The sequence below is a fragment of the Postia placenta genome, assembly GCF_002117355.1.
Source record: "Postia placenta MAD-698-R-SB12 unplaced genomic scaffold POSPLAscaffold_1, whole genome shotgun sequence".
NCBI classification, from domain to species: Eukaryota; Fungi; Basidiomycota; class Agaricomycetes; order Polyporales; family Adustoporiaceae; genus Rhodonia; species Rhodonia placenta.
In genome coordinates, this window is record NW_020169832.1 from 1,974,631 (window position 1) to 1,987,855 (window position 13,225).

The 13,225-nt window shown below is 53.7% G+C and overlaps 7 protein-coding genes across 7 annotated transcripts; 3 read left to right on the plus strand and 4 right to left on the minus strand.

Annotated features, from left to right (window-relative positions):
• Positions 1-432: 432 nt before the first annotated feature.
• POSPLADRAFT_1051599 (hypothetical protein) lies at positions 433-2,553 on the minus strand (the record flags this gene model as incomplete). The annotated part of the gene is made up of 5 exons (XM_024480185.1): positions 433-534; positions 596-835; positions 892-1,747; positions 1,815-2,253; positions 2,313-2,553. 5 exons carry the CDS (start codon positions 2,551-2,553, stop codon positions 433-435), a joined length of 1,878 nt encoding a protein of 625 aa, XP_024344258.1.
• Positions 2,554-3,085: 532 nt separating this feature from the next.
• POSPLADRAFT_1051600 (hypothetical protein) lies at positions 3,086-3,813 on the plus strand (the record flags this gene model as incomplete). Its single annotated transcript, XM_024480186.1, has 4 exons — positions 3,086-3,139; positions 3,199-3,585; positions 3,641-3,746; positions 3,800-3,813. 4 exons carry the CDS (start codon positions 3,086-3,088, stop codon positions 3,811-3,813), a joined length of 561 nt encoding a protein of 186 aa, XP_024344259.1.
• A 122-nt stretch (positions 3,814-3,935) lies between these two features.
• Positions 3,936-5,352, minus strand: POSPLADRAFT_1042680 (hypothetical protein; the record flags this gene model as incomplete). The annotated part of the gene is made up of 3 exons (XM_024478149.1): positions 3,936-4,742; positions 5,144-5,193; positions 5,271-5,352. 3 exons carry the CDS (start codon positions 5,350-5,352, stop codon positions 3,936-3,938), a joined length of 939 nt encoding a protein of 312 aa, XP_024344260.1.
• Positions 5,353-6,283: 931 nt separating this feature from the next.
• POSPLADRAFT_1038009 (hypothetical protein) lies at positions 6,284-7,503 on the minus strand. Its single transcript, XM_024477309.1, has 4 exons — positions 7,470-7,503; positions 7,309-7,413; positions 7,195-7,241; positions 6,284-7,135 (listed from the first exon to the last, which is right to left on the minus strand). The coding sequence occupies exon 4, from the start codon at positions 7,077-7,079 to the stop codon at positions 6,501-6,503; it is 579 nt and encodes a 192-aa protein (XP_024344261.1). The 5' UTR covers positions 7,080-7,135; positions 7,195-7,241; positions 7,309-7,413; positions 7,470-7,503; the 3' UTR covers positions 6,284-6,500.
• A 288-nt stretch (positions 7,504-7,791) lies between these two features.
• Positions 7,792-10,398, plus strand: POSPLADRAFT_1064101 (hypothetical protein; the record flags this gene model as incomplete). The annotated part of the gene is made up of 17 exons (XM_024481761.1): positions 7,792-8,019; positions 8,071-8,204; positions 8,256-8,332; positions 8,383-8,469; positions 8,523-8,577; positions 8,636-8,659; positions 8,711-8,959; positions 9,009-9,036; positions 9,086-9,128; positions 9,182-9,229; positions 9,283-9,315; positions 9,370-9,467; positions 9,526-9,701; positions 9,750-9,969; positions 10,026-10,063; positions 10,124-10,151; positions 10,202-10,398. The coding sequence occupies 17 exons, from the start codon at positions 7,792-7,794 to the stop codon at positions 10,274-10,276; spliced, it is 1,641 nt and encodes a 546-aa protein (XP_024344262.1). The 3' UTR covers positions 10,277-10,398.
• Positions 10,399-10,436: 38 nt separating this feature from the next.
• POSPLADRAFT_1030507 (hypothetical protein) lies at positions 10,437-11,071 on the minus strand (the record flags this gene model as incomplete). The annotated part of the gene is made up of 4 exons (XM_024476732.1): positions 10,437-10,511; positions 10,575-10,772; positions 10,825-10,846; positions 10,914-11,071. 4 exons carry the CDS (start codon positions 11,069-11,071, stop codon positions 10,437-10,439), a joined length of 453 nt encoding a protein of 150 aa, XP_024344263.1.
• A 202-nt stretch (positions 11,072-11,273) lies between these two features.
• POSPLADRAFT_1129721 (hypothetical protein) lies at positions 11,274-13,190 on the plus strand (the record flags this gene model as incomplete). The annotated part of the gene is made up of 5 exons (XM_024483874.1): positions 11,274-11,729; positions 11,779-12,396; positions 12,450-12,800; positions 12,872-12,905; positions 12,970-13,190. The coding sequence occupies 5 exons, from the start codon at positions 11,274-11,276 to the stop codon at positions 13,188-13,190; spliced, it is 1,680 nt and encodes a 559-aa protein (XP_024344264.1).
• Positions 13,191-13,225: the final 35 nt, after the last annotated feature.

Sequence of the window (13,225 nt, forward strand, 5' to 3'; positions counted from 1 at the left end):
TCGTAGAATAATAAGCAGTAGGGTGGATTACAATAAAGGAAGCTTGAGACAGAGACAGAGACGGTCGTTGCCACTCAAGCGGACGGTGGTGGCAGCGGTGAGAGTTGGGTAGGCCGCTTTAAATCTGAGATCGGCATAAGAGGCCCATTTGCACGTGACCGAATGATCGTTTACGCTCCGGCCACAGGACTCCACCGCGAGTCTGGGCTGCCGTTCTTGAGACATCCACGATGGGCAGATCTCTCGTGCTTCTACCGGGTCATTATCGCACTCATAGGTGCTGCGGCTTCCCGAGCCAGAAGGATTTCTTGTTGTCCTAAAGTCCGTGGAATTCGAGATGGATATGAACACACAATGTAAGGTATCACCATGACCGTAATGTACATGCAGATAGAAATAAGATACGAACGTTCGCTAAAGAGCTTGATAGGCTCATGTAGAAGTCCCGGGAAGAGGGTCGACCCACGACCCATTAGGCCACAAAGTTGCGGGCATCGTGTAATCACCTGTCAAACTGGTATCCGAATCGACGTACTGACGATCAAGACGAGGTCAGCTGCTACACCACATATGCCGCATAAGACACGACACTTACGGCCAGGCGGAAGAAATGCGGCAGACCCGCCTGCAACGAAGCGAGCGAGAAGTTGAGAGCCGTCCCGACGTATCGCTCAACACCGTCGACAATCAGGGAGAATCCCGTCCAACCCTCGCTCGCATCTGGAAGCGATGTCCAAAATATGGTTTGCTCGTGGAGAGGGCTCGATACGTTCCAATTCATAGAGCTCGTTACGAAAGAGGGCATGGCCGAGCCCGAAGCACCGTCTCCTTGTAGCTGTAAAAAGTCGCATCAGTACATAACAATTACTCAAACGTGTCGCATGCGCTCACGTCAGCTGCGGTCTGCAGAATCGATGCAAAGCCCCAAGCCGCCACCCCATTTAGGAACATGCCTAGGAGGAAACCTTGATATATAGCCGACAACCGAGTCGGGAGCCCGGTCCCAGGGATGAGGACCATGGCAAGAATGTAATGATGTAGGCGGAACTCCAGTCCAGGCAACAGCGCCAATACCATAGCTGTGAGGCCGCCGGCTACATACCAGCCCAAATAGTATGGTAGCCATCCAGTTTTGCGTATGACACGAATCTGATTGAGGACAATGACCAGGATTATGACGACAATAACAATGAGTGCGGTGATAGCGCCTGGCTGCGTTTTGAGGTCGGAGCCAGTAAGGCGTTCTATGGGTATCTTGTCCATTGTCTTATTCGTCAAGACACCAGCCCAAAACGTTGGGAGGTACCAGATGGCAGCCTCTATAGGTGCTTTTCGGAACGCTGGCAATGTGAAGCGAAATGCGAGCCTCCAAAATGCGTACGCTACAAACAACGCAGGAAGAAAGGCCTGGAAGGCCTGATCCAACGGCGGCGGTGTTGCCATGGGCTCTGAAAAGAGCGCGACATGCCAAAAACCGATGCAAACAAGGCTCCAAAAGGTCACGATGGGCTTGGGACGTAAGACAAGGAAGATGAGCGCTGTAACCGCGACATTGAAGGCAAGCGCAGGTGTATTGAGGTCTGTGCAATGATGCAGAGGCGTCGTAGGCGAGAACTGGAAGGAGAGGGGAAAGACAGAGGGGAAGCCTATGGAGGTCAGACCATTGGCTGTCCAGGGGCGGTAGTCTGTGTAATTTCCAATTAACGCCAGAGACGCGCAACCGCCTTTGGAATCGGTAATAAGGCCACTATAGATGGCAGTGGTGTAAGTTCGGCGTCGGGAGACGATGGCAAAAATGGAAACGAAGTACTCACGATTGGATTGCTGCCGCACAAAGGAACGTGTCTCCTCGATATGTTCGATTGTCATCTCCACCGCCCACAATGAGCGGAACCCAATCGACTTGTACATCGCCCACTGTCCGTGGGTTCTGCAGTACTACAGAACTGCACGAGGCTGGACACCGGAAGTCAAACGTCGAGTTACTGAACGGCTCGCAGTTCTCCCCATCTAGCCCGCATCCATTATTGGCAGCCCAGTACGTCGATGTACAACTGATGAACGAGTCTGCAGGGGTCAGATACGACTGCGCACGGGCGAAGAAAGCGAAGCCGATGATGTATCCCGCAGCGAGGACCACGAATAACCATGGGTTCCTGAACGGGCGAGCTGCACGAACGAGGGCGGGCTCAAGCGCAAGACTGTACGAACGGCGACCGCCGTGCAGGGTAAGGTTCAGGAAGGGAGTTGGGTCTGCGACCAATCGGAGTGAGCACGTACCCAAGAGCTCAGGGGAACAGATATAGCCTCACCAGGCAGATCGACCTTTGGGCGGGGCCCCCTGAGATACCGCACGAAGCGTGCCAGACGAGGAAATCTCGAGGCCAGAACCCCACTGGGCCTTCCATGCCACGGACGTGATGTCGAGGTCAGTTCTTCAAGTTGGAACGCATCCGTGGGTAGCTTCGATGGCGTTTCGGCGGCTCTGCTGTAGTCGAATTCGGTATCAACATGAGCGGTCCGAGATGAGCTTGTGACAGAAGCAGACTCCATGGTTAAAGAGCGGCTAGACTAGTAGATGGGTGTAGGCAGGGTGTAGGCTATGCGAGCGACATGCGCGAAACCTGATGCGGCGCACGGTGTTGTCAGGAGGCACGAGAGGTTGTGGGGCGCTCATGATCCCGCGCAGTCCTGTAACCGCGGCGATGTCTCACATAGCCAGCGTGAGCCCCCTCCGTTGCGTTAAACATACTTGCGAGGCTGGATCTCTCACAGAGTCTATAGCATGAGACCAAACATACAGGAATAGCGCGCCGGAGCTCAAGCACCCAATCAAAACTCTCGTTGCCACAAGAGAGGGCGTAAGGCCGTTCAAGCTGCAGCAGCTGGTGCTGGTCGCTGACACGCACAGCCTGTGCGTGTATGTGTTTACAATCGTGATTGATGTTGGCAGCTCCGATCCACCTGTGCGGCTACGGGCGCAGGACCTAGATCTGATCAGTTCATAAATAGCCCAACGTCGCTTCGCAGTGTCTCCTCACAACCGTTTTCTGCCACGTCCACCCACTCATACTCGACATTCACAATGGCTGTTCCACCGGATATGACCGTCATGAATATTACTGGTAAATATACAATGGTCAGGCAGCTGGTCGCAGTCCAATTCATGTACGTCACTGATGTAATTGCGCACCATAGAATAAAGCACTAAGCACGAATACCGACGAGATCCTGCAACTACAAGGCGTCGGCTGGTTTAAGCGCAAGATCATCAGCGCTGGCACCCTGTATCTCAACGTCAAGCACTACGTCGACGACGCGTCCATAGAGCATATCGACATCGAGCAGAGTCTGTCAGGGCTTGCAACGACAAACGAGGATCGCATTCTTGACTGGCAACAACGTTCGCATGAGGATGATGTCTTCGGTATTGTCATCTCTAAAACGAAACGTGTGCCTTTGAAAGAGATCAAGAACGACTGGTTGAGGGGCGGCTGGACCGAGGATACAGCAAGCTTCGACATCGTGTATACCGATGCGGACAGCGATGCGGAGAAGAATGGGATTGTTTGGAACGCTGTTCAGGTGAGTATTTGGCACATCTCATGACGCCTGGAACCCCTCAGCTAAATACGTACAGACATGGGGATTTGAGTACATAAACGGCGAGAAGAGACATGTGCGACATGTCTCCTTCACTGGGTCCAAGGGAGAGAAAGTCCAGTCTCGTCTTGTTTATGACTACAGTGAGTTGTTTGAGGCGATGGTTGTGGTTCAGAGCTGATACGGATTCGCACAGAGGGACCATTGTGAATGTGAGCCCGTCCAAAACCCCTCTGCGGATAGATGGATACCAGAGTGCTGTATAAGTTATAACCGGATCGTGCTATCGTGTATATATCCACTCACCCTCCCAATTGTACAATAACTCATGCCTACTTTGGTGGAAAGATGGTGACGACCTTCCACACCGCATCCTTGCCGCGCTCCCATGCTTGCGGGCCTCTGCTTTCATCTCCGCCAAACTCAACCATCACACCGTCTTTCGACCACTCGCACCAGATGCCGATCGACCCGGAGGAGGGACCTGCGCCGCCGCCTTTGCGATCAGGCTCGCCCATTGTCTCGACGAACTCCTTCCCAGTAGTTCCGGGGTTTATGGTCATTTGCGCAGGGCGTTGCTTAGAGTCATTCTCCGAAGACTCCGAAGACAATGATAGAATTAGAGGAGATATTGGATAGGTGGCATGAGTTGGTTTCAATTTGCTCCCAGACGCAGGGGCGGCTTTCGGTGTCGGGACGTTGTACACATCGACGCCGTCTAGCACCAGATCCGCATCCTTCAGTTCCTCTCGTTTTACGTTAGTCTTCGGCTTATACCCATTGATTGGCTTGAACAGCAAGCTGAGGCCCAGCATGAAATAATTGAAGTACACCGCGTCAGAATAAGACTTGACGTCCGGGATTGTCACATCCTGCTTAGACACTGTTGCGGCTAACGCTAAGAGATAAGTAGAGAGTTCAAGAGACGAGGGAGTCCGTCCGAGGAGCTGCTTGATGTCGAGCGATGCAGCTGCAGCGTCCGCCATGATCGTTGTCGCGGTCAGAGTGCGCAGAATCACGTGCGATGACGTCCACGGGCAGAAACGAGCGGCTCGCGTGTTCGAGCTGTCGACGCGTCGAACTCGCAGTCGAGCCCTGTCAGCCTCCTTCATGTTCAACATCAGCGACCATGGACTCCCCTACACAGCAGAGATTCGCCAACACCGAGGATAAAGCCCAGCTCAAGCAGCGGATCATCAATGACGCCGACAATTTGGGAGAGTACTTTTTTCCGCTTCACTATCCCATAAAGCTGCTAGGCGACATCATGGCGGCCATATTCAAGTTCGTGAGTCCGTATACGCCCAACCTCATCCCACTGGCTGTGTTTCTGCTGTCTCTGCCTGTCATCGCGCTCTTGTCTATCTCCGCGGGATGGTTTGTGTGGAGGAGCGCTGCTGTTGCCTGGGAACTAGAGTTGCCTTTGCAGTACGGGTACGTAAAGCAGCACCCACCTCTCACGCACTCAGCCTCACTGACATACATCAGGGATGGTATGTCACCATACGCCGAGATCCCTCTGTCAACCATAATTACGTACCAGCCATACGATGTCTCCCTCCATCTTCTCGTGCCGGCTACCGAACCCAACTATGCCCTTGGGAATTTCATGACCTCTCTCATGATTACGACTCCCGCAAATAGGACCCTTGCATATATCCGCAAACCTGTGAGAACGTTATTGTAAGCCTCGATACATTGCTCTGACTTCTGCGCAGTCCATGGTTCCCCCGCGTTCTTCGGCACCATGGTCCTTTCTGTATAATTGGCCCGGCACGGTGGATCTGACCGTGCATCTGCTAAGTGGGTTTGCCCTTGACACGTCGCGTGCCATTGCGCGCGTGGAGGTCGGGCGCCAAGACCAATGGAAAGGCATCGGTAACGGCGAAGGCCGCGAGCTGAGTGTTCTATCTGCAGTGCTCCGCGGCACAGTTGTACATCAGGGCGTCAGGTAAGCAATGATACATGACAACATTCGACTTTGTCTAAAGCATATATGCCCACAGAGGTCTGGTCGCTCGCTTCCCGATCATCTCAGCTATTGCCGCGGCATGCGCATTTCTTTTCATCGGTTTCGTCGTTTTGGCCTCCTGCCTCCTCCCCGCCCTCGAGCTTCGCTTCAACAGTGATCCCCACATCAATGATCCGCCACCAAGGATACGCAGGCGTCCACGACAACGCCCTAACCCAAACGCTACCACTTCAGACGAGCAGCGCACGCAGAGATCCAATATGCGCAGGAGCAAGAGCAGAAGCGTGACCGAACCCGACTCGGTCACGACGCCAACTTCGGTAGGTTTCTTCTCCATACATATAATAGCAATCTAACTCTTCTGAAAGGAGCCGCAAACTGAGCAGGAGCCGCGAGTCAAGCAGGAGCTAGAGATCGAGCTAGACCCGCTAGACCCTGAGCTGAATCTGCAACAAGGGCCATTGACGGGTGAAGACTATCAAGCGCACATGGAGGAAATGCTTAGACGAGCGCAAGAGGGAACCGAATACGATGACACCGAACGATCTATCGCAATGACACCAGGGTCGGGGTCTATCGATATTTGGGACTCGACGCCTTTTCTGCCACTTCGTCGGCGGCGATCGCGGGCATCTGCACCGGATCTTGCAAGAGACGGAGACTAGTGATAATCCCATTTTCTCTCGGACATCCGCTAGGTGGGCTGTTGTGTGATGAATGTTCCAGTATTGTAATTGTACCTGCAGTGGTTGTGGCTTTGACGCAGGGTAACGTACCCACTATTCCTACCCCATACCCGCAATCCTATCCATATTCCGTTGTACTAAATGAAGAGGTCCAAAATGATAGCTATCGCGTGTTGTATGCTCAACACTACGCGAAAAGAGGCAAAATGAAGACTCGCGAAGGTTCCACGTCTCGACTTCTAAGTCGACTCGCTTGTCTCTTCTAGCTTGGGCTGCGCGCTCTCTTCTGACTTGCGCTCCCTGATCTCATCCTTGTCCTCCTTCTCTTCAAGCTGGAGCTTCTCTTTCCCCTCGTCAAGCTTGGTCTCCCCGCCCTTCACCTCGTCTGGCTTAGGCTTTGCATCGACCTTCGTTGTCGCAGCCTCTTGATCCACTGCTGGAGTATGACTGTCACCGGTGAGGCCCTTCACAAGGTCGCTCGCGTCGTCCCCTCCGAGGCCAAGTTCCTCTACGAGCGCCAGGAGGTCGTCATCGGTTACGTTGACGCCCTGCAGCCGGGAATCACCAAGCTCTTCCCCTGCATCAAAGCCCTTTGCCTTGCTTGCAGTTGTTTTCGCCTTACTCTTGAGCGGCGAAGGCTGTGGCGAAGGTGTGGGCTGATGGTGGGGATGCATCTGTGCGGGCGTGTACGCTCCTGCCACGCCGACGGGCTGCGCGGGGAGTGCAGGCTTGTCATCTTCGAACGGCTTCCACTCCTCCTTGAGACGGAGGAACTGCTCGAGCTCGTTGAACTCGACAGCTTCCTCGCTACACAGCATATTAATGAAATTGTGGCGCGCTGTGGCGTGCGTAAGACGCACAATGCTTCGAAGTCCTACGAAGATGGGAAGTGAGCGACGTGTTATTTCGTGGCATGTATCTATATGCACTCACACCGGGGAACTCGTCGCCAATAAGGATGCCTGGCAGTAGCTGCTTGTCTGTTTGCGAAGTGAGACATCAGTTGCTCACGCGGAAATAGATGATGTGGAGCGGACCAGCACTAGCCTCGTGGAGCCTTCCTCCGCCATAGCTTCTTTGCTTCGTCGTCCGAAGCTAGGTCGTAAGACGTGAATGGAACCTTCTTGACTTGTAAAACGCGAAGGATATATTCTGCAACACAGAGAACGTGAGCCTGGGGTGTAAGCACAGTCGACGGCAGTAGAGACCTTGCCGTTGGCGAATTGTAGGAGAAGAGATGATTGTGGTGAGAAAGACTTGAATTGGAGGTGGTGGCATGGTTAGTTGTATGTATGCACTGTGCAGAGTCGGTGTTGTCAAGGAGGTCTGGACTCGTCACGTCGCCTGCGATCAGACGCGTCAGGCACGTGGGTCGTTCCGCCGATCTCATGACCCCGCGCGTGTTCCCCGCTCCCCGCTTCCACGGCGCGCTCGGCGCCTCGGAAGGGCGACCGTCCCCGGATGTTGTGGCGCTCAGAGTCCCTCGCTTACACACGCCGCCGAGCGGGTCAGACTTGAAACTGGACCGTCATGTCTCCAGCTCAGCTACTCCGCTCCGGTCAGTTCTTCGTGCGCAGGTCGCTCGCAACAGCAGCGCGCCCACCATTGAGTGCTCTGAGCGCGTCTGCTCGCGCAAAGGCAGAGCAAATATCCTCAGAATGGAAGGGGACAAGTGCTTCGGGAAATAACACGAAGAACTTCATAGGCGGCGAGTTTGTGGAAAGCAAGGCGCAAGCGTGGATCGACGTCGTTGACCCAGTATGTGATCGCCTTACCCGACAGTGCGGCGGTGCTCATGCGTGGTCACAGGCTACTCAGACTCTGTTGACTAGGGTGCCAGAAACTACGAGCACAGAGTTCGATCAGGCCGTGGCGGCTGCCTCTGAAGCGTTCAAGACATGGAGCCGGTCGAGTGTCCTAACTCGTCAGCGGTTCGTTCTGGAGTGAGTATAACAGGTTATTTGAGACTATTCGGAGCCATAAATATTGTGTAGACTGCAGCATCTACTACGTAATAATGCGGATGCCATTGCGAGCAGCATCGTGCTCGAGCAAGGCAAGACCCTTGCAGGTGAGGACGCTGGCTGAGAAAGAAATATCGTGAACTAATATAGCTTTCAGATGCCCATGGAGACGTGCTTCGAGGTCTCCAGGTGGTTGACACCACCTCTAATATCCCGACGGCCCTCTTAGGCGACACAATTGAAGGTGTGTCGCCCTGGCTCTGCAAGCTATGTTGCCAGACTGATTCATGATTGAAGTTAGCAAGGATATGGACACGTCGACAAGACGACTACCGATTGGTGTTTGCGCAAGGTGAGATCACGTCCATTGTCGTAGCTAATCATCTCATGTCTGGCTGTAAATGCGCTAGCATTGCCCCCTTCAACTTCCCTGCGTAAGCATCACATCAGGACACAAAGACGAATACACACTCATAACAGGGTAGGATGATTCCGTTGTGGACTATCCCAATGGCGATTGCAACTGGCAACACGCTAATCGTGAAGCCTTCCGAGCGTGATCCCGGCGCTGCTATGATAATCGCTGAGCTATGCCAACGCGCTGGCTTGCCTGACGGCGTCTTGAGCGTAGTGCACGGAACCGTCCCCACTGTCAATGCGATTTGCGACCACCCATCCATCAAGGCAATCAGCTTTGTGGGTGGGGACCGTGCTGGCAAGCACATCTATGAAAGGTAGGATCATCTGTTTGCAGGAGAAGCGTGGAAACTGATCTCGTTGCAGAGGGCGTAAATCCGGAAAGCGTGTACAGGTGCGCAGTGCTTATTCGACTGAGGAAAGCGTTGAAACCATGTCCACAGTGTAATATGGGTGCCAAGAACCATGCCGTGTTGATGCCAGATGGTGCGCATTGCTGAAGCAATGAATATCGAGAGCTAATTACTAACAACATCCAGCAAACAAGAATCACGCGCTGAACTCTTTAATTGGTGCTGCTTTTGGCGGTAAGTGTTTCCGTTCTTCGCAAATGGTCACATACTGACACCATGGATTACAGCTGCCGGTCAACGTTGTATGGCCATTTCCGTAGGCATGTGTGAAGGCCCTGAATTACCAGCTACGGTACACTGACCCCACTGCACAGCCGTACTGGTCGGAAACGCACAAAGTTGGCTGCCAGAGCTATGCGAGCGTGCGAAGAAGCTCGTCGTGAGTCAAGGCTTTGAAAAGGGCGCAGACCTGTGCGTCGGGCATCTCACTGAGCTTCTGACGTGACATATTTGACTGACGGACGGACAGTGGGCCTGTCATCTCTCCTGCGGCGAAGCTACGCATCATCGGTCTGATTGCATCTGCCGAAGAACAGGGAGGCGTTGTGGCACTGGACGGGCGGGGGCTGGAGGTGTCTGGTTACCCCGACGGAAACTGGGTCGGTCCGACTGTCATCGAGGCGACAGCTGACATGCGGTGCTACAAGTACGTACTCGTCCTCCCAGTGCATATTCTCGCGCTTACGGGGTGTAGGGAGGAAATCTTTGGCCCAGTCCTGATCGTGGTGAAAGCAGATACGCTTGACGATGCGCTCGCGATCATCAACGCGAACCCGTACGGCAACGGCACGGCGATCTTCACGCAGAGCGGCGCAACAGCACGGAAGTTCGAGCGGGAGGTCGAGGTGGGGCAGGTCGGTATTAACGTGCCCATCCCCGTGCCTTTGCCAATGTTCTCGTGGAGCGGTAACAAGGTGCGTCATCCTGGTTTGCGTTACGGGAGGCCGTGGTTGACTGTGATGTATTCAAGGCGAGCTTCCTCGGCGATGTCCCGTTCTACGGGCGGAGGTATGCTGATTATAGGCTTCTCTGCAAGTAATGTTACTAATGTGTGCTTTCGTACCGCAGTGGCATTGACTTCTACACTCAGAACAAGGTCAGCTGAGAGCGTCACGACGGTAAATCGCAGCTGACCAACCCCTGCAGACCACGACCGCGTTATGGAGAGCTGAGGACGCAATCGGCAACAAGGCCTCCGTTGACATGCCCACACACCATTAATGCGTCTGTAACTACATGAAACCGGTATGAGTGGGTATGGCTACATTGTGTATTTCTACTTCAGTACATCCGGGATCCATCATGCTCTTCTCATTACGTACAATCCCACCTTAAGTCGAAGGTGTAAATGAATCTCGACATTGTCGTATGACCGCAGCATCTACTTTCCGATGACCTTGTCCAGGAATGCGTTTGACAAGTTCACGCATTGCTGGTAACATTCCTCAAAATCTTTCTGTAATCAGGAGTAGGGATCCTAGGGTTCAATGAGGTGGAGGAATCAATATAGAGAACCCACCATGCCGCCATAGTACGGGTCTCCGATAGGCTTATTGTCAAGGTACGAGCCCCAAAGCTTCACCTCGGCCGTCGCATCGCGCGGCTTCTTCTGCTCGAGACTGCGCAGATTCGCTTCATCAGCGGCGAGGATATGCGTGAATTTGCGAAAGTCCTCTGCTGTGACTTGTTGTGCGGAGTGCCGGATTGGTACAAGATGCTACGACTCATAGATCAGGGACAATAGCTTCATACATGGTGCGATGACTCACTTCGCGACACACTTCTACAGTGCTGTGCACACGACATTCCGTTGGTGTTCTTCTCGATGACACGGAGCGGCGGGATGCGGACTGCTCACCGGTAGTCAGGACCCTCGCCGATGTGGTAACGCGAAGTGCCCGCCGAGTCTACGGTGAGATCAATCCCGCGTTCCTTTGCTACATGCCTTAGAACGGCTTCGCCCATGGGAGAGCGACATATGTTCCCCAGACACACGATAAGAACGGACGGGGCCATGTGTACCACAGTCTACACGATGAGCTTGAGATTGAAGCTGACGATCGAGTCAAGATCTTGATCTTGGTGTATGGGGCGCTTATCACGTGATTGACACGATCACGCTTCCTTGTTCTGGAACAAGGCGCGTCCCTCGACCACTTAAAGGGCTCATCGGGCTGTGATTGCGGCAGTCCGCCCCTCTTTCCCTCCACCTTCCATCATGAATCCGAATCCCAGCGACCCGCCGTCACCTTTCGAGGGGCGAGATAACATCACCCTCTTGAACAACCTCCTTCAACTCGCGAGGTCTCCTTGGTTGGTCCCCAATGACGCCGCGAGCGCACCTGCAATGCCTTCGAGTCGCTCTTCTATCCCAAGCTCCGGCATCAATGCTGCAGCTGCACCCAACGTGAATGATGCTGCCTCCAACGCACTCGCGAGTAATATCCTCGCGGCGTTGGTGGGTGGCTCAACTGCTCAAGCAAACAACGTTTCTATACTCCCCCAAAATACCCCTAACCACATTAACGCGCCAGTATTCGTCAACAATGCGCCAAAACCTCCGGGTCCACCTGTAGGTTCCTCCACAGATGACGAGATGCATCTCGTTCGGGCGTTGTTTGTCAGTGAGGGTACAGGGCAGACATACCGCCAAGCCATCGAATCTCTTCACGGTGTAAGTCATTAATGTTGTGTCCTTCCAGATATGCCTGAACTTGTAATAGGTGAACAATCACACCTCAGCGTCCTGGAAAGACTACTACCTAGATCATGTCAGGCGCATCAATGGATTTGTGGATAGTCTACGTAATGCCCCTCGACCGAAGACAAGCAGCCCTTCTATCCCGAGATCTCACACGACTCAGGTCAACCAACCATCCAGCTCTAGACCAGTGAGCATGCCTTCTGGCATAGTGACGCCTGTATCTTCGTCATCTTCCAAGCCGCATGGGTTCCACAGTGCCCGTGCGCATGCCCTCCAATCGAACCTCTCTTTTCGCGACACTTCGTCCAGCCAAGGCAGATACCATACGCGCAAGAACGGAGCGGCCGGAGAACGCGACAGAGTGCATGCACAAACGAGTGCCAGAGACAGACGAGCGCGGTCTCCATCCGTCGTGCACATACTGGACTCAGACGGGGAGGAGTCGGACGATGATGAGATCCAGCTTCCAGCACGGCAGCTTCGCTCGCCGACGCCTCCAACTCGCGTGCAACATCATGCTAGAGGTATCCGCTTTACTGAAGAAGATCATACGTTCTTCCTCAAGACGCTCCAGTGGGAGTTTCAGAACAGCCCACGGGCAAGCCGTGATGATGTATGTAGGAAGATGGCGAGTAAGGTAAGGGTCGCATCCGATTTTGCAGAGTGGCAACTGACGGGGCCCCTTCCTAGACTCGCCACCACGACGCCGACGGCTGGTCGAGGTACTGGAGCCGTCACAAAAGTGTGGTCGATACCATCCGCAAGACGGCCCCAGCGTCGTCATCTTTGTCTATTACCAACAATGACAAGAGAAAGGCAAGGGCAAACCGTGCGGACGAGAGCTCCGACGACGAATCGGAAGATGGCCAGGAATCAGACAATGAGTCGGATCCTCCCACCGACGAGGATGCTCAGAAGCTGGGCACGACCGGTGACTTATATACTGACGTTGAGCTGCGTCTCTTCGCGAAGCATATTGCCCGCACACCTAACTGGTTGTCTTTGACGCGGAGTCAGCGATTTGGCGACTTTCGGGCGAAGGTGAGTCTCGTCTCAAAGTGATCGATGCACGCTCACAATCTATTCAGTACGGCGACCGGAGATCTTTCGAGGCATACGCTGCGTTCTATGAAGGGCGGAAGAAAAGTGCGTATTGCGTTCGACATGTCATTTTTACTGATACACGGCCTGATCGATTTGCTCGTTGTAGAGATTCACAATCTGGCCAAGAAGTACAGACAGAAAACGGCAAAGTATACTGATGAACGTGTCAGTACAACTAAGAAACCAGTTTCTGCCGCAACGGAGCAAAAGCCGCTTTCCTCGGGAGTCATACAAAACTCACTGAAACGGTCTCGCGAGGGCGCGGAGCTCCTTTACCTGGACATCAGTGAGCCCGATGCAAAACATCAACGGCTCGGAACCTTTTAACTAGACCCCTTGGTCATACAACATGTAGTCCTTGC

What these genes read in the sequence shown, in the direction of transcription:
- POSPLADRAFT_1038009 (XM_024477309.1), bottom strand. Translation starts at nt 7,079, where the DNA reads ATGCTGTGTAGCGAGGAAGCTGTCGAGTTCAACGAGCTCGAGCAGTTC.